The following is a 19214-nucleotide window of genomic DNA, read 5'->3' as shown; positions in this document are numbered from 1 at the left end:
AATGTAATGTTTGAATGATTATTTATTTGCATAATTGATGAAATATTCAAGTGATTTTTTTAATCTTGCTGAAAGTGTTATTAGTTATTGCTTAGACTCTGGCTGAATGATTGCTTGCATGATTGATGCTATGTTTGAATGGTTGCTTGCAAGCTTGCTGAAATGTTTGAATGTACGTACGCTGAAATACCACGAATGTATGTTTACAGAAGAGATATCAGAGCCTGTAGAAACGTTAAGTTCAAACCTTGCCTTCATCGTCGCTCCGACAGCATTAGGCTTGGTGTGTGCAGTCATAGGGACCTACCTCTGGATCAGGCGAAGGCAGATTCGGAAACATCGGCTCGCGCTCAAGAAGGCCAAAGAAGGTGGCATTCTGCAAGTAAGGAGGGCGCAGTTGTTCTGTATGGATAACCTCAAAGATCTAAATCCACTCTCAGATACGTTTCTCGTAACTTAGCACGTCATAATTTAAATTAAAATCTAAATTCCCTAGAAAAAGTATTAGCGAAGTTTTGGAATAGGTGGCCGCTATCATATTGATTCTTGGATTCCTACACGAGGCCCTCTGGGCATTTCCATATATACAGTCGGGCTTGGTCAGTTATAAAAGTACCTAATGCATTAAGGCATTTATTATATCTTTTGATATGGGGATTAATCTTCTGTTTGCGAATGACCTTCTGGCATGTACTAGCGAACTTCAGATTTTTCGTGGGGAAACATGGGCATTCTGTGATTTCATCGCGACGTATGCAATGAGTGTTATACGTTGTACACGTGCAAATCCGTTAATGAAGTTTCCAAAAATTTATGATTGCGATCGTTGTCAGAGCATACAATCAGTAACCTCTAAAACTTCTAAAACTTTAGAATCATTTAACACTTAAAATAATACAGGTACGAGTCTGATATATTTTCACTGAAAGGCAATAATTTGAGCTTTTCCTCGAAACTCGTAAATTCAGTTTAATTACAGAGAATCCTGATTTATTGCCCCAAAAATTCTGCCATAGCCTCTTTAAATCGGGTTTTAAGTAACCTAATAAAACCCACATGAGGAACGCAATAACGAATCGAAAAGTTTCAGGCTATCCAATACAAGTATTTGTATCAGTCATTAAGTTGGTGTTTTTGACCCTTGTAAATACTTACAAGTTTCAACTGATAGCAGGTACGACTTTCTTAGCTTACGACCTCTTTGTGCAAGAGGTTACTGATTGTATGCTCTGGCAACGATCGCAATCTTCGTGATTTACGATGAACTTACTAGGTTTGCAAATCTTCTGTGTAAAAAGCCGTTCTTCACCTCAGCACCTACATGTAATTCACGAATGGGTCACGACCCTAGTAACGAATGTGCTCTTTTCGAAGTTTTCAAGACCACAGATATAGGTCTGCATACACATATAATCACGTTGACAGGAACCCATGCGTGGGTGATGTGGGGGAACCCATGCGTATGTGATGTAGGTGAAAAGAGTGTTATTAGCCAGAAGGGTTCTCCTTATGAATCTGTCTTTTAGAGACGTGACACTGTATAGCCTGGCTTTTGGTGATTAAGGCATTAGCAGTGAGTAGTGCTTCGTGATGAATGGTCATTAGGAGTGGTTCGCTCATTCGCGTAATCCCATATAAGGTTGCATTCTGATCCAATGTTTCGGCACAGTTTTTATAGGACAGGTTGACATTTGCTCCACATTTATCACTGGGTCATTGCTCGAGACCACGTCTGTTATCCAAATAATCAACGAACAGGAGCAATAAAAGAAACACAAAACATTCTCAGATCTGACAGCATCTGTTCTGGTATGCTGTTTTGTGCTATATACCTGAACTTAGGTAACCAGATTCTCTGCCCGTCAATAAAGAACCCACATATCCAAAATGGAAAACCCAGACACAATTATTTTGCTCACAAGTTGCAATCATGGTTTTCATGTGCAGAGGACATAATTAAAGAAATTTGCCTGAAATGGCCAAAAAATATTTCTAAAATCAAGAGTTCATGTGTAAAATGCTATTAAGCTTGTGTGTACAGATTAAACTTCACTAACGCTATTTAAAGTAGGCCTATTCCTTTTTTTTAATCTGATTTTTTTTTCAAATCTTTCGTGAAAAGATATGTATTCTTTTGAATACGACAATTCTTTATTAGAAGGTCATACTTATCTACGGTACAAAGATCGCCTTTGTGCAATCTTCAGTTACTTCATTGGCTTTCAGGCAGTTAATCCCTTTTACAAAACAAATGGTAGCCTGTGTCCGAACGAGACTTCCGCTCTGCTGGTGGACGATTATGAGGTTGACTGGGCCTGGTTCAAGGTGGGACCCTGTCTTGGAGAAGGAGCCTTCGGGAAGGTGTTACGAGCTGACCTACGGGACGGCTTTGTGTTGAACAAAGCTCGACCAGAAACCAAGACTTTTGCAGTCAAAGTCCTCAGAGGTATGTGTACCTTTAACGACCGACAACTCAGATAAAAAAGCGGCTTTATTTTCTTCATTTACAATGTCCTTCTAACTGCAAGTGTGTGCGAAAGAATTTTTGAAGAAAAGAGGAATTTTGCGAATAATTTGCATGCATTTTCAATAACAAAAGAGCATTTAGGGGCATTTAATACTACAGTTTCCCCCTCAAGTGAACCATTTTCTCCTGACGTTTGTTTCTAAACCAAAGACGTAGAGCAATCGTAATTTGTCAGTATTAAAGCTTTAAATCAGTACAAATGTTTTAATCAGCGAACCAGTAGAAGCTGGAATCAAACGCGTGACCTCATTCTTCAAGGGGCGATTGCCTGGAAGCGACTGACGCTTCGGCCGAGTCAAGATATAGCTAATACATTTATTTCTCCCGAGATCCATTCTTGCGTCGTCGCATAGTTCGTTTTTTCGTGTTCATAATTAGATTTCCCAACAGAAGAAGAACGTCGAAACTTGTTGCTGGAGATTGAATTCATGAAAGAACTAGGTCAACACCGAAATATCGTTAATATTAATGGCTGTTGTACAATCGCCTCGGATGTTCGACTCATCATGGATTATTGCCCCTTAGGAGATCTTCGGAACTATCTCAGGCGTTGTCGTCAGGAGGTAAGATGGCGCTAATACTCTCTAATCTGACTATGTAATGGCTCGTCGTCCGAACCGTGGCAATATACGTTATCAGTATGCCTCATTTCAACTAGTCCCCAGTTGTCATGTCAGATCACCGGCACATCAGTCACATCATACTGACACCGGACTAACCAGTCATGTTTCCTTGCTCTAACCTTTCATTGCTGAGCGCCAAGCGAGGCAACATTAAATACCATTTTTAAAGTCTTTGGTATGACCCGACCCGGCTTACTAGGTGTATTATGATTTATTCTGTTGTAGACTGCATTTTCATTGTTTTTACACCACAATTTGTTTTCGTTTTGATGCTTTACGCCATACTTGGCCTTGTCGAAGAGCCTGTTAAAAATACTCCTATCTAGCTGGGTGTATCGTTGACGCAAAAATCTTAGGCTTGTCTCCATGTTAATATATTTATGCTGCTTTCTCGCTGGGATGCCAGGAATATTGGTGCATCCAGTCACTGCATAGTGAAACACGGTCCTTCTGTACTTGATCAATACACCAAGGGACAAGTCTTGTATTCACCCTGATCTGGACTGAGTGCGGTTTCCGCTCACAGTACAGATACTTTAAGAATCCAGCGTTCACACTTCTGCAACTATAGCAAGTGCATTTATGTGACAAAATGTGCTGCCCAAATTCTCTGCCAAACCAGTGACAGCTAGATTTGAAAATGGTATTTCACTGGTGAGCGAGCGTTTTTGCTCGACTGAAGTCATTTTGACAATTCTGTCATTGAGAAACCAGAATTTGTATATAGATGAATGAAGAAGAAGAAGAAATAACACATTCACTAATTGCCCCGAGGCTGGCTGTTTTATCCTCTATTGAAATAAGTGTATTTTACAGTGTTAGCTCCATTATCAATTGTTACGACTTCTTCTGTTGTTGGCTGTTTGAAATACTTCTGAATGGGATACGAATGCAAAAGACTGTTAGCAAAGTCGGATGCAGGATACCAAGCCGGTAATTTGGTTAGTTTGTACCCTTAGGCCAATTTACTACTTCTAATCTGTTTATAACATTATGTTATTTGTGTGTTGTAAAACATATTTAACAAGAGACACAAATAAAGGAAACATTTTTGTAACTTAACACTGTCACATACTGTGTTGTCATAAGATGATCTTAATCAGTACTCAGTAGGTGTCATATTGTGAAAATGAGAGGATACTCCAATGCTGGTGGCATTTTCTTGATAAAACATATAACAAAGCATGAAAAAGTCTTAAATAAGTCTTTTTGAAAAACTGTTTTTCGTTTTGTTTAAACACGGTTTTAAATGCTTTTTGTCAGCTTGATGAAAGAATGTTTCGCCTCTCAAAAGGACAAAATTAATGACGTAAATGTTGTCGAGCAAGCGCCCAAATATCCAGTTTTCACGTAGTTAGATCCTAAAAGACCTAGTGTCACTGAATCAGTGCGTCCTCCATCGAGATGGGTTTTAGTGATGTACAACGCATGTAAACCCTTTCTGTACAGGCGTGTGTAACTTCTACTTAAGGAACTCGTTTTCACGTGTATAATGAGACATTGATGACATCGCGACCAAGGTAGTTTGAATACTCGGCTGATTAGCTGCAATTCACATATACTCTATTTAGATACCTACTAAATGGTCTGTAGACATTTCAGGAGACATTTCAGGAATCTTTGGATTGTGGGAACGCATTGGACAAAAAAGTACGATTGACGTGTATAATGAGTATACATTGCTGATTTCGCGACCAAGGCCGTCTGCAAACCCGTCAGACGAGTTAGAATAAATTCTACTCTGTTCAGACACCTACTGAGCTTTCTGTAGTCATATCTAGACTCCTCGTGTCTTTTGGGCAATTTATTGATAGGAACGCGCAAAAATAAACGAAACGTTTATGTGATTACTTGTCGGAAACACTTTTTATTCCTAGTTGCAGTGTGGAGTGATCAATTTTTGCAGTTTTCTATATTCTGTTCCATTACAAAATACAGGCACCAGGATCAGTAGGCTGTTTTGGATTTAATCAGACTATGTCTTAATTTGTGGTATTTCTGAACTTATAGTTGAACTAAACGCCGATTTTCAGTTTAGTCATGAATGCCTAAGACAACTCTACGTATTTAAGTAAAATTCCGTCAAATAAAAACGTCGCAAGTTTAGAACTGTAAAGTGTTTTAATGTTAAAACAACGTCTAACTTAAGTCGAAAACATCCTTGTGATCCTTGGGTAGGGTTTCTCCAAGCAGATAGTCTCAGGAATCAAACTTACCTATTACGTTTCCCTAGGCTCAGTCCTCTTGTCCCGAGCGGCGGTTCAGTGGCAGCGTCGGAGGCCAAACATCAGCTCAGACCAGTCCTCAGACAGCGGTATAAGCCGCTATTATACTCGGAGTACCACCACCTCAGTCTCATCCCACACAAAGGAGATTTCTGATGGGAAATATGGTAGGAGAAAATGTTTTCTGTGCTTCTTTCCTGCAACCAGCGCACCAATAACAAAGGAGTATCCCTCGACGGTGGCTTCGTTTAATTCAGTAATGAGCTCTCATGTTCTTCCGACCACGCATTGCTTAGTTCTTGATTCTTCTCAGCTTTGGAGAATTCAGCCAGAAAATGTACCTCCGGTCTGTGAATTTTAGGAAGCTTCAGAAACTATTCAAATCGGAAACTGATTCCAAAAATGGTACCTTTGGATTTTTAATCCATTTGTACGAATTAGCAAAAATATTTAGTTCTACTCTGTATTTTATGTTGATTAAACCTGCATATTTAATAATGCAGAAAACAGGTGCTCCATATCTTACGAAACATAAAAAGTTAGGTGAATAATCAAGATGGCCAATTAACAGCTTCTACATTTAAAAGTACATTTTCCTGCGGGGTGTTTTACTTCTGTACATGCATAGTTGAATGTTAAGCTAGCTTTTAAATTTTCTTTTCAAACACCAAAATAATCATATATGAATCAATAACATCTTTTCCTATTATTTTCACGTTCGAAGATCTCTCAGGGATTATTTCTGAACAACAACTTCTCTCTTTCGCCCGCCAGATCGCCGTTGGAATGGTAAGTAGATCTCTTGCTGTCTTCTGTCTTGACGGTTAATTTAACAGCACAGGAACTGTGTATTACCTAAAGTAGAAGCTTCCTGGCCTCTATCTACATTTCATGTCACGATGGCTACGGATCCCGTCTGAAAGCATTGTATTATTTATTTTTTTATTTTTTTATTTGTCAGTGTCTGACCTACATTTTCCCCACTGTGTAAGTTATAGCCTGTGCTGTAATTCAGTCGAGCGTTCTTGTTGGATGGCTACATGTTGGAAATAGGTACCGATGTTGTAAACATATTTACCATCAAACCATCCAGGATTGTCTTTTACGTTAGTCCATAAATATGAGCAACGGAGTTGTGAAGCTCGCAGTCACTCATTCAAGTCCACTTGTGGGCAGCCATTCATTCCAATCCACTTGTGGGTAGCCATTCATTCAAGTCCACTTGTGAGCAGTTATTTACTCAAGTCCGTATGAGAGCAGTCATATTTATTGAATTCACAGTGAAGGATTTTGGTGGGCTTTTAGATATGGGCTTTCACGCCATTCGATTCGTCATTTATACTCAATTTTCTGTACAGAACACTTAATTTTGGAGCTTATATCGCGCAATGTCTCTTTATGCCATTAGGTACATTTTATCCCAATTTCCCTGAAAGTCACTTTGCTTATATTTCCGAGAAAACATACATCGACAGCTTGGCATCACGGACGCAACTGTCTACCCATCCGCCCTTAGTTACACATTCGCCGTCAGTTGGGGAGTTAACCACGTATCGGACTTTCTCATCCGTATACTGAGAAATTTATCTTAACTGTGGATTCTGTATTTACTTGGACTGTCTCGCCTTTTCTATCTGGAATTAGACGCTTGTGTAAGGCCGATTCCTGGTCTGAGAGTTAAATAAGCCAGTTGTTTGTCATCTTTACTCTCCGATAGTGGAAAGAAAGGCAGATTTAAGGGAAATATCTGACGAGTTTGAAGGCAAGTTTGAATTAGACTTAAGCCAGAGTCTTAGAAAAGTGAAATAGTGGGTGCTGTTAGCAAACACTTGAACTTTGGTAATACCTATTACCAGCTAAAGTGGTGATATTGATTTAGTTAAGCTTCAGTTAGATGTGGAAACGTTTATGTTAGAAAAGGAAGAAATGGAAATAAAAAGAGACAGAGAATAAAGGGAAAGAGGAGGAGAAGAAAGAGAAAAAGAAAGAGTTAGAGAAGTTGAAGTTAGAACACTAGTTCAAACTGAAGGAACTCCAGGTTAAGAGTAGTTAATTATAAATGCGTGTCTCTTAACTAAATAACCAAGTTAACAATCAGATGTATTAGAGAGAATAGGCCACGCCTTTTATTACTAAAAGTACATAATTATCTCTTGGTTACTGAATCCCCGTGGGCACTGATCGCCGGCATACTGTCAGATCGACCATGTATGGTTACGCACACCCGGGGAACACCCAGGCGTAAAACACCAACCTTGTGGAAACACAGGTGCCGCTTGACCAAGATTTTAAGCGCTCCCTGGGGAACACCACAGGCGAGTTCCCACCCTGCTGAATGGCTTGGCGGTAATGTTTTTTTATCGCTCCCTTGGGAACACCACAAGGAAGACAACCGCTCCCTACGGAACACATAGGCGTTGTCAAATCCATACACTATATACACTGTACACATGTGTTAGAGCTGTATTCAAAGTACGAGACAATGCCCACAGAGATCCAGCCACCAATCGAGACCTATGTCCGCTTGAAACCCACGAGATATACGGGCTGCACTACGTCTAAGGATCAACTGGCCACCAATATTCCGGATACACGCCGCTGCCGCCTTGTTTACCCGTCTACGGGATCGATCCACCGCTCGCACATACTGGGCTCCATGCCAGTTCAACCCTGGCAGAATGTCCACCCAGATAATCATGCATTTAATATAAAAGTAATAAGAAGTAATTTAATATAAGTCAGACTTGCAGTAATATCGTGATATAAATCTCTGCACGGTGTATTTGTTAAATTGTTCGATGGCAAATGGATAACTAGTATGTCCGGTTTGACATCAGTGGATAAGTCCCGCTGGACGCTATCCTGTGAAGACTCGCATCACATTCCGCGCACCCCATGCCATGTGATGTGACCCCCATGCCTTTCAAGGTCTAGGTGTGTTCGTTTTTCTCTCAAGGCCTGTTTATGGGCCCAGTGTACGATCGAATCCCCATAAATGCATATTTCTGGAATGATATTTATATGCTCTACGTCACAGTCACTGGTTACACATACACAAAATGGAATTAGCATTCAATAAGGTAAAGAAATGATGTAGCTTTTGTATACATCAGATCTCCACCTGCCCCATGTCTGCACGACATCAGGGGATACCCCATTCATACAAGCTGTGGTACACGCTCCAATTCGAAAAGAAAGGGATTTAAACTGAACTGACGGAATGCCTAAAAAACGAATGGCCTTACCCAATACAATAGAAAACTGGTACTCTCTCAAAGGAGCACTATTCAAATGACAGAAAAAAATTCTCACCATCAGAAGGGCGCTGTGTGGAGTAATTCACAATTGCTTTCACATGGCATAAATGTGAGTCTGCTAAATTCTTAATATGTAGCACCACTGATTGCCCACGTTGGTCAATTTTAGAAAAACGAATATCGACTTGGAGATAACTGCCTTGTGATCCATGTAAAACCTGGATGTCCCCCTGTTTAGTGGGCGGTTTGCATCAGCTGCGGTCGTGTATGGAAGTTCGCCGACCCTGAGAAAAGAGAAAAATGACAAAATGAAGGCTGCCTTAAAAAGCATAGATTCATATTCTGACAAACACATATGGTCTAAAGCGTCGGGGAGGTTACTCAAAATATCAAGTGTAATTGGAGCACGCGCGTCTTCAGATTGACTACGCTTACTCATGCCTTCGAGCATTTCCGGACAATGAAATTTTCAGTTGTGTCTGTCCTGCTTTTATGCCGGTAAGGCAGAGCTGATAAATAAGTGGATGATGTATTGGGCGCAAGTTTTTGCAGCGATATGTGAGCCACAAACAACGAGAAATTTGTTTCTCCTAAACAATTGTCTTTTCCTTAGCAATGGGCACACCGAGTTTTTCGCATTCAGTTAAAAATGCGTCTAACAAATGCTCACATTCTGAAAGAGCCTTATCTCCAAATAAAAAATCGTCAATGTAATGAATCTTGTACCCCGTAGGATGTCCCTGGTCAATATTCCATTCCAAAAACGACGAAAATTGTTCAAAAATTGAGCAAGAAATGTAGCATCTTATCAGCATGCATTTATCAAAATAGTAAAACTCATTAAGCTTGATACCAAGCTCATCAAAATCGCCAGGGGAAACTGGTAACAGGCGAAAGGCTGACTCATCATCTGCCTTAACCAACATACAACCAAGTGCAAGCTCTTGGATTATGTCCACGACAGTTTGCGTACTACACAGAGTAGAGTTTAGGATCTATAAAATCCTTGACTGAATAGCCCTGTGGATCTGTGTGTAATACACAAAAAAGAGTTTAGGATCTATAAAATCCTTGACTGAATCGCCCTGTGGATCTGTGTGTAATACACAAAGCAGAGTTTAGGATCTATAAAATCCTTGACTGAATCGCCCTGTGGATCTGTGTGTAATACACAGAGTAGAGTTTAGGATCTATAAAATCCTTGACTGAATCGCCCAGTGGATCTGTGTGTAATACACAAAAAAGAGTTTAGGATCTATAAAATCCTTGACTGAATCGCCCTGTGGATCTGTGTGTAATACACAAAGCAGAGTTTAGGATCTATAAAATCGTTGACTGAATCGCCCTGTGGATCTGTGTGTAATACACAGAGTAGAGTTTAGGATCTATAAAATCCTTGACTGAATCGCCCTGTGGATCTGTGTGTAATACACAAAGCAGAGTTTAGGATCTATAAAATCGTTGACTGAATCGCCCTGTGGATCTGTGTGTAATACACAGAGTAGAGTTTAGGATCTATAAAATCCTTGACTGAATCGCCCTGTGGATCTGTGTGTAATACACAAAGCAGAGTTTAGGATCTATAATATCCTTGACTGAATCGCCCTGTGGATCTGTGTGTAATACACAGAGTAGAGTTTAGGATCTATAATATCCTTGACTGAATCGCCCTGTGGATCTGTGTGTAATACACAGAGCAGAGTTTAGAATCTATAAAATCCTTGACTGAATCGCCCTGTGGATCTGTGTGTAATACACAAAAAAGAGTTTAGGATCTATAATATCCTTGACTGAATCGCCCTGTGGATCTGTGTGTAATACACAGAGTAGAGTTTAGGATCTATAATATCCTTGACTGAATCGCCCTGTGGATCTGTGTGTAATACACAGAGCGGAGTTTAGGATCTATAAAATCCTTGACTGAATCGCCCAGTGGATCTGTGTGTAATACACAAAAAAGAGTTTAGGATCTATAAAATCCTTGACTGAATCGCCCTGTGGATCTGTGTGTAATACACAAAGCAGAGATTAGGATCTATAAAATCCTTGACTGAATCGCCCTGTGGATCTGTGTGTAATACACAGAGTAGAGTTTAGGATCTATAAAATCCTTGACTGAATCGCCCTGTGGATCTGTGTGTAATACACAGAGCAGAGTTTAGAATCTATAAAATCCTTGACTGAATCGCCCTGTGGATCTGTGTGTAATACACAAAGCAGAGATTAGGATCTATAAAATCCTTGACTGAATCGCCCTGTGGATATAACAAGTGATGGATAATCCCAAATTTACCGGGGTTCTTTCTTTTCATCAAGGTCAAGGGAGGAAATTCGAAGGGTGCTAATCTGTGGAACCATAAATGGGCCAGCTATTCTTCCCATTTCTATTTATATATTTTATATGAGGCTGTGAAGTAGCTACATGCATAACCTTAGTTTGAGACGGGATCATAAAGATTAGCCTGAGTTCTGCATTGACAGTAGCCCACGAATTATTCGGATGTCTTGCCTGACAGATTCTGAACTGCTCATCATACAGCCTAAAAGCTTCCCCACTATACCGACTAGCTGCCATCCCAACAGTGTGCATGTATTTAAGAATTTCCTCGATTATATGGGGAAATTTGGACAAGTAAACGCTAGCAAATATTAAAAAGGCTGAGTCCAGGCTTCAATAGAGTCAAGTTTTGACATGAGTGAGCGGGGTTTCATTTAGAGTACTCTGTTACTATTAACCTGCACCGATGTAGACTCTAACATGTCCCACAGCTCTCAGTCGCCTTTTAGCAACAAACCAAGTTCGATGTACGCGCTGCGCCAAATTTTTTCGAGCAGGTGATCAGGCGAAGGAAACATTAAAGACGTTATATCAACAGGATTAGTGTTTTGAAACTCACCTGTGCCGGGTACGGCGGAGGTTTGCAGCGCTAATGGGAAGTCATGAGTACGGGATAGCCGTTACCCGTTTCCAAATCTACCAAATACAAAAAACAGTGAGAACTAACGAAGAGAGCAACAATTAATCTAACCACCAAGCCACCTTTAAATGCGAAAAAAACATTCCAATGCTGCTCAACAACAGAATTTCTTACAAACTAATTTTTTGTCGAACTGAACGGCTTGCATGAATTTTGGAAAGAGGCCGTTTGACCTATATTGCATCGCCACGTAGTGGTTGCGCAGATTTTAAAGGGCGATAACTCTACTGAGTAAATAAAAACAAACACCCTGATGTCACACAATGAATTAATTATCCCTGAAGAGATAAACACCCGTATAGTGAAGCTGTTAGTCGTAGTCATCAAGGATTTGACATGGCTCGGAACATTCGATTAGTGCCCGAATTTAATGATAAGGATGTATAAAGGTTTTTTCTGTCCCTTGAGAAAGTGGCTGTTATTTGAATATAGTTTGAAGAGTATAAGAGTATATTTGAAGGTAAAGCCGCAGAGGTCTATTCTGCTTTTCAGAAACCAATCTTCAGATTTCAACACAGTTAAGGCTATGGTCTTGTCTGTTTATGAGCTTGTGCCAGAAGCCTATTGACAGAAGTTCAGATAGTTAAGGAAACAGCTGCTGAAACTTACGTGGAGTTTGCCAGGGGTAAAGAAACGCTGTTTGATAGGTGGTACAGGGCTCTGAAGATAGATCATTCTTTTGAGGATTTAAGGGACGTTGTTCTCTTGGAAGAATTTAAGAGCATAGTGTTCCTAACGACGTTTATTTAGGTGAACAAAAGGTCAAGGACGTTAAAACTGCAGCCAGTTTGACTGATAAATACGAGTTAAATCACAAGACTAATGGGTAAAAATTTCAACCTGAATTTAAGAAGAACTGGCATTCTGATAAGAAGACTTTTTATAATTTTAGCACTGACATGCAGACCGGTGAGAAGCATAAGTCAAATGTGAGTTTTTCTTCTGACAAGACGGCCTAGGCCTACCATTCCAAACCTCAAGATGTAAGTCCACCTTCTCATTGCTATTCTGAAGTCACGGGACATCTGTTATCCACGTGCCCAGTAGTGAGGAGGAAAGAGGAGGGAAAGTCAGTAGCTTTTGTTAACTTTAGTTGTAAACCAGTGAGGTCACAGGCAGAGATACGTAGTGTTGGCCCAATCATTAAACCACAAGTTAAGGAGGTATGGCAGATTCCAGAGACATACTGGGAATTCGTGCCGGATGGTGTGGTTACCGGTAATGGAGTTACCTCCCCTGCTCGTATACTTAGGGATACTGGGGCCAGTCAGTCTTCGTTGGCACATGTGATTCCTGCACATTCTGATAAGGCTATCAGTCATGTTTGATCCAGGGTATTAATGGAAAGTTTATGTCTATTCCATTACTGGATATTACGTCTGATTTGGTTACTGGTTTAGTAACTGTAGTGGTTGTTAATACTTTGCCTTTGGAAGGTATTTCCTTTTTGGTGGGTAATGACTTAGCAGGAGATAAAGTTAAGGTGTCTCCTCGTGTCAATAATGTTCCAGTTTTGGACGGAAATATAGAAGACCTACAGGAGGAGTTTCCTGGTATATTTCCCTCTTTTGTGGTTACCAGATCACAGAAAAGAGCTAGGAACAGAGAAGACAATACCAATGGGGATTCAATGGGTAATATTAATTTGGCTGAAGCGTTCTTTCATGATATCGATGGTGTACACGACAGACCTGTGTTGTCGCGATCTGATGGGGATAAACAACAACAGTCATATCCCGAATTAAGGGAGTTAAATAAGTCTGCTTTATCTGTGGAGGAAATAGCTGAGGTACCTGTTGGCTATTACATGGAGGATGAGCCGTTGAGAAGAAAGTATAGACCTCCTCATGTATCACCGAACGATGACTGGGTAATTTTTAATAAAGTTGTCTTACCTGTAAGTTATAGACAGGAAGTACTTATGATAGCTCATGAGATTCCAGTAGATGGACATTTAGGCATTAGAAAGACAGAAAGTAAAATCACTCGCCAGTTTTACTGGCCTAAGATTCACAAGGATGTGGTTAATTTCTGTGAGACATTTCACACCTGTTAACTTTTAGGAAAACCCCAGCATTTTGTGACCTGTACCATTAATTTCCATTCCTGCTTTTGGTGAACCTTTTAGCAAGGTACTTGCGTTGGTCCATTACCTAGAACTAAGTCAGAATACAAGTATCTTTTGACTATTATGGATACAGCTACTAGATTTTCCTAATCTATGCCATTGAAACAGATGAGTACTCCTCAGATAGTTAATAGTCTGTTACAGTTTTTCAGCAGATATGGTTTAACTACGGAAATATAATCTGATCAGGCGTCATATTTTATATCAGGCTTATATCAGGTTAATTGTTTATCAGTTGGGGACTAAGCAGCTTAAATCCACAGCTTATTACTCTGAATCCCAAGTGGCTTTGGAAAGGTACCACCAAACCATGAAATGTGCTCTACGAGCGTATTGTATGGATTATCCTGAATATTGGGAAAAGGGATTCCATTTGTATTGTTTGCCACTAGGGACACTCCTAATGAGTCCACTGGGTTTAGTTCATTGGAGTTGGTGTATGGTCATGAGGTTAGAGGTCCTTTAGCTTTGATGAAGGAGCGTATCTTGTACCAAGAAACAGAAGGGAATTTATTTGAATGTATTTCCCGGTTTCGGCCTGGGAGATACTCCATTCTAATTTGAAGACCTCTCAGGAGAAAATGAAACTATACTACGACAAGACGGCTATGGCCAAGAAGTTTTTCTCCTAGAGATCAGATTCTGGGTTTGTTGCCCCTACCCCAGGAACCTGTTAAGGCCAAGTTTAGTGGACCATATCAGGTGGTAAAGAAAGTCAACGATGTTAACTACATTATTAGCACATCTGATCGTAGATAAACTGCAAGAGTATCACATTATTATACTCAAGAAGTACAATTCCCGTGACGCAAGTAAATCATGTAGAGGAGAGTGGTGAGTTGTCTACTATATGTACTGAACCCAAAGAGCCAGGAAGTGTTCAAGTTGATTTTTTATACCCTTAGTTGGATAACTCAGGTGTATTGAGCAATTTAGATGAAGTGTAAAGTCATCTTTCTGAAAGTCAGAGACAGGATATTTGTAAGTTGCTCGAGACTTATCCAAAGATATGTTAGTATTACCAGGTTATACTAATGCTGCAGTACAAGATGTAGATGTAGGAGGGGCCTATCAGACAGCACCCTTACAGAATTAACCCTACCAAGTTAAATCTTGTTAACCAGGAAATACAGTACATGTTAGACAATGGGATTATAGACCCCAGCCAGAGTGACTGGTGTTCACCAATTGAAGTTATCCCTAAACCCAATGGTTCTATACGCCTATGTGTGGATTACAGAAAGGTCAATGCTGTAACCAAGACGGATTCTTATCCTAATTGCCGTATTGAGGATTGTATTGATACTGTAGGAAATGCCAAGTTTGATCTTCTTATGGGTTGCTAGCAGGTACCATTAAAAGATAAGGCTAAGGAGATATCTGCCTTTACTACTCCTTCGGAATTTTATCAGTTTTGTGTCACACCGATTGACATGAAAAATAGTGCGGTGATTTTTCAGAGGTTAGCCAATAAGATTGTAGAAGGGCAGGACTTCCCTCATCATACGTACTTAACATTCTTAGTGTAAGTGACATGTGGGAAGACCATTGTAAACATCTGGAGAAAATATTCTCTAGATTGTCCACATTAAGTTTAGTGATTAATCTCAAGAAGACAGAATTTGCCAAAGGATAAGTGACATACCTTGGTCATGAGGTTGGCGGTAGACAGGTAGTCCCTCGTTCTGCTAAAGTCCAACCCATACTGGATTTACCAGTACCTACAGGTAAGAAAGACATTCTTAGAGTGCTTGGAGTGTGTGGTTTTTACCGCAGGTTTGTACCCAGCGATGTTGCTGTTCTATCAGCTCAGTTGCTTAAAAAATTTGTGAAGTTTGTGTAGTCGGATAGCTGTTAGTCAGCTTTTGATAAGTTATTATTTTGTCATTATTGTATATATGTGTTATATTTAGTTATTGTAAAGATCAGCGTACTTGTGTACACTTATCTTTTCTTGAGAGGGGGGGGGGGTGACGTTGCGAACCCTGTGTTCTTGAGGCTTCGGTGTTTTTGAGATCTGTTTTATTGTAAATAAGGTGCACATGTTGGAAACAGGTAACGGTGTTGTAAACATGTTTACGATCAAACCATGCAGAAATTATTTACGTTAGTCTATAAATATGAGCGACGGAGTCATTCATTCAAGTCCACTTTTGTGCAGTCATTCATTCAAGCCCACTTGTGAGCAGCTATTTGCTCAAGTCCATTTGAGAGCAGTCATATTTACTGTCATTCATGGTGAAGGATTTTGCTGGGTTTGGAGATATCGGCTTTGACGCCATTCGACATTCGTCATTAATACTCCATTTTCTGTACAGAGAACTTTCTGAGCTTGTGTTTCACCACTTGATATTTTTGGAGACGTCGTTTTGGAGCTTGTCTCATTGTCTCTTTGTGCCATTCGGTGCATTTCATCCCAGTTTCTCTGAAAGTGACTTTATATTTCCAAGGACAGCTCGGCATCACGGACGCTATTGTCTACCCATCCGCCCTGAGAAGTTACACATTCACAGGCAGTTGGGGAATAAACCACTTATCGGACTATCATCCGTAGACAGAGAAATTCATCTTAACTGTGGATTCTACATTTACTTGGACTGACTCGCTTTTGGAAGCCGGAATATTCCATCCGGATCTGGACGCTGTCTGATAGTGGTACCCTTACAACGATACAATTCTTGTGTCTTTTCGTTCCCTACATAACCTTATTTATCTGAATCTTTGAAACATTATTTTATTATACCTGCCATCTCGGAATGGCTCGGGGAAAAAAATGTGACATCCGCACATGTTTTTGACCAACTGTGAAAAAAAACGGAATGTTCGTATTTATTCCTGCAACCGGTTGCCTTTCCGATAAAACAGTGTGAGCTGGAATAGATTACCTCTGTTTTTGGGGAGTATATTCTCAGTGAACTATTTACCGTCCTTGTTTTAAGGAGCATATCGCCAGTACTATTTTGTCTTCTCTCTATATTTGTAGCACATTCCAGCTCTGTTTTAGCTGCTACCCAGCAGTTTTTGAAGTCATTCGTTCGGTTGATAGGTCAAGTTTTGGACAACCAATCTCTTAACTGGACCTCCTCTTTAGAGCAGTTGCTGCTGGCCTAACAAAAATGAAGCCAGCATTGTCTTCACTATTTTTGACGATTACATTCTTAATGAATTGTAGTGTCTTCTGTTATTTTCAGTAGTACTAATATTTTTCTGTGTTTCAGTTCATCCCAGTGAAATAGTTACAGGACGTCGTTGAGAGTGAAATATTTTGTCTTTTGTGTTTTTTAACGGTAGATCCCACTGAAGTGAGTTGTCGTTTTTCAGGTCTTCATTTCCCGTTAAATATTTTGTCTTCTGTGTTTTTCAGGAGTATATCGCCAAACAGCGATTTGTACACCGTGACCTGGCCGCCAGAAATGTACTCGTCTGCGCTGATAAGTCCATCAAAATATCTGACTTCGGGCTTACACGAGACGTCTACCAGAATAACGTGTACATATGTGATTCCACCCGAAAAATACCCTATAAATGGATGCCTATTGAGACCTTGTTTGAGCACGTATTTACAACTAAAAGCGACGTGTGAGAAACGAAACTTATTCTTTCTAATATTTATTAATTAATGTTATTAATTTGATCACCTTTTGTAAATTTTCAATTGGCATAACTCACTTTAAAGTGGAATCTGATCTTTATTTTCTAAGCTTGAGATACAAACTAATTTCTGTTCAGAATGCTCTACTATAGTTTCTCAAACACATTCTGTTAATTTGATAAAGCTTATGGAAATACTTAATAATTGACACTAAAATATAAAACAATAAACAAAGAAAACATTCCAGGCGGAACGGACGCAGGTCGGTGCCCAGCCTTGCAAGTTTAAACTTCATCATTTTCGGCTCATTCTAGCTCTTGGGTAACCGTGGTAAAACATTTGATTAAATCGTGCATCCTGAAAGTGATTTGTGATCTACGCACACAGGTGGTCTTTCGCTGTGGTTTTATGGGAAATAGTGACGCTAGGTGGCTTCCCTTATCCCGGTATCCCAGACAAAGACCTCTTCCGGTTGTTAAAAGATGGCTACAGGATGGAAAGACCTAGTAACTGCAGCTTGGAAGTGTAAGTATAGTTTAATTGATTTAATGCTATCAATGTTCATGCATTCGGAAATTTTCTTCCTTTTTTTAGTTCTTTTAAATTTATTTTAAATCAAAACTGGTTTCCCAATCCTTTGTGCTTTATTTTTGTTGTTGTTTTTTTTTTTCAGAATACTGATTGCATGTTTTATGCTCTATGCTCGGTTTCATACATTTTCTTTACATATTAAATATATGCAAACATTACAAAATACGTGCAGTTGGGATAGATTTGAACTGCAGATTATGAGTGTCTGATATTGTATTCCTGCACAAGCCAGGACTCTAGTGGTGGGCTGGTTGCATTGTTTTAATATTATTGTATGTTAAATGTGACAATAAAACAGTATTTGGAGTTTGACTGAACCAGATACGTCAAATAAATTGCATTTATCATCTCTGCATGTTCTGACCCAACTCTGATTATCAATCAGAATAAAACCCTAACTGAAGTAAACTGGCAAGAATGTTTTATAATATGAAAACATAGAAGACAGAAGACAGATCGCCAGTGGCATGAGTCAATTTAGAAAAACTACATTTTTGTTCACCGCCGGCAAATACCAGCTGACGTATGCCTTCATATAATGCACATGTAGAATAAACTATATACTGATTGATTTTGTATTTTATTTAGTAAGGGCCATAGATATTTGCTTATGGTGTATCATATATATCAATCGGTGTACCACAAACTTTATCAAACGAGTATTTGACATGCAATCAATCAGTTTTTACGTGGCATCTGATAAGACAACGACTGTTACTTAATACATGTACAGTGTATTTATTTATCTCTCAGACTCATGCAGTGTCTGTATTGACGTATGCCAGATACCAGTCCGTATTTGTACAATATCTTCGTTGATCTGTGCTATACATATTTGTACAATGTAACTTTTTCCATTCATCAGATACCAGTTAATGTTGGCTTGCTGGCATCCGCATCCTATCGACAGGCCATCCTTCACTGACCTTCGGAGTAAACTAGAGACAATGTTGGAGGCAACACAAGCCTATATCGATCTCAAGGTGAATCTCAACGAGGACTACTTTCTACACTCGGACTCCAGGTAACATCAGCTACTGGCCAATTCTTGGAGATGGTATCAGGCCAGTGAGAGTAAAGAAATTTTATGTTTAAACTTTACCATTTGATAAATCATACTGGAGAAGTGCAGCAAGCTATTGGTACGACCTTTAGTGCAATCACATGTTTGATTTTGTGGGATAATTAGCGACGAAATTAATATATCAGTTAATTAGTTAATAAGACTAATAAATCAGCTGTCGTCTTTGCCTGTTCGTCTCTTAGTTTATTTAGATTTGCCCGATTTTTCAA

The 19214-nt window shown here is 39.6% G+C and overlaps 1 protein-coding gene across 1 annotated transcript; it reads left to right on the top strand.

The window, feature by feature from the left end:
- The first annotated feature begins 199 nt into the window (after positions 1-199).
- Positions 200-18949, top strand: LOC135467292 (fibroblast growth factor receptor 2-like). Its single transcript, XM_064745060.1, has 6 exons — positions 200-382; positions 2227-2446; positions 2906-3090; positions 17103-17227; positions 17718-17855; positions 18787-18949. The coding sequence occupies exons 1-6, from the start codon at positions 200-202 to the stop codon at positions 18947-18949; spliced, it is 1014 nt and encodes a 337-aa protein (XP_064601130.1).
- The last annotated feature ends 265 nt before the right edge of the window (positions 18950-19214 follow it).

Source organism: Liolophura sinensis, chromosome 6 (genome assembly GCF_032854445.1).
Source record: "Liolophura sinensis isolate JHLJ2023 chromosome 6, CUHK_Ljap_v2, whole genome shotgun sequence".
NCBI lineage: Eukaryota > Metazoa > Mollusca > Polyplacophora > Chitonida > Chitonidae > Liolophura > Liolophura sinensis.
This window is presented reverse-complemented; position numbering and strand designations above follow the sequence as displayed.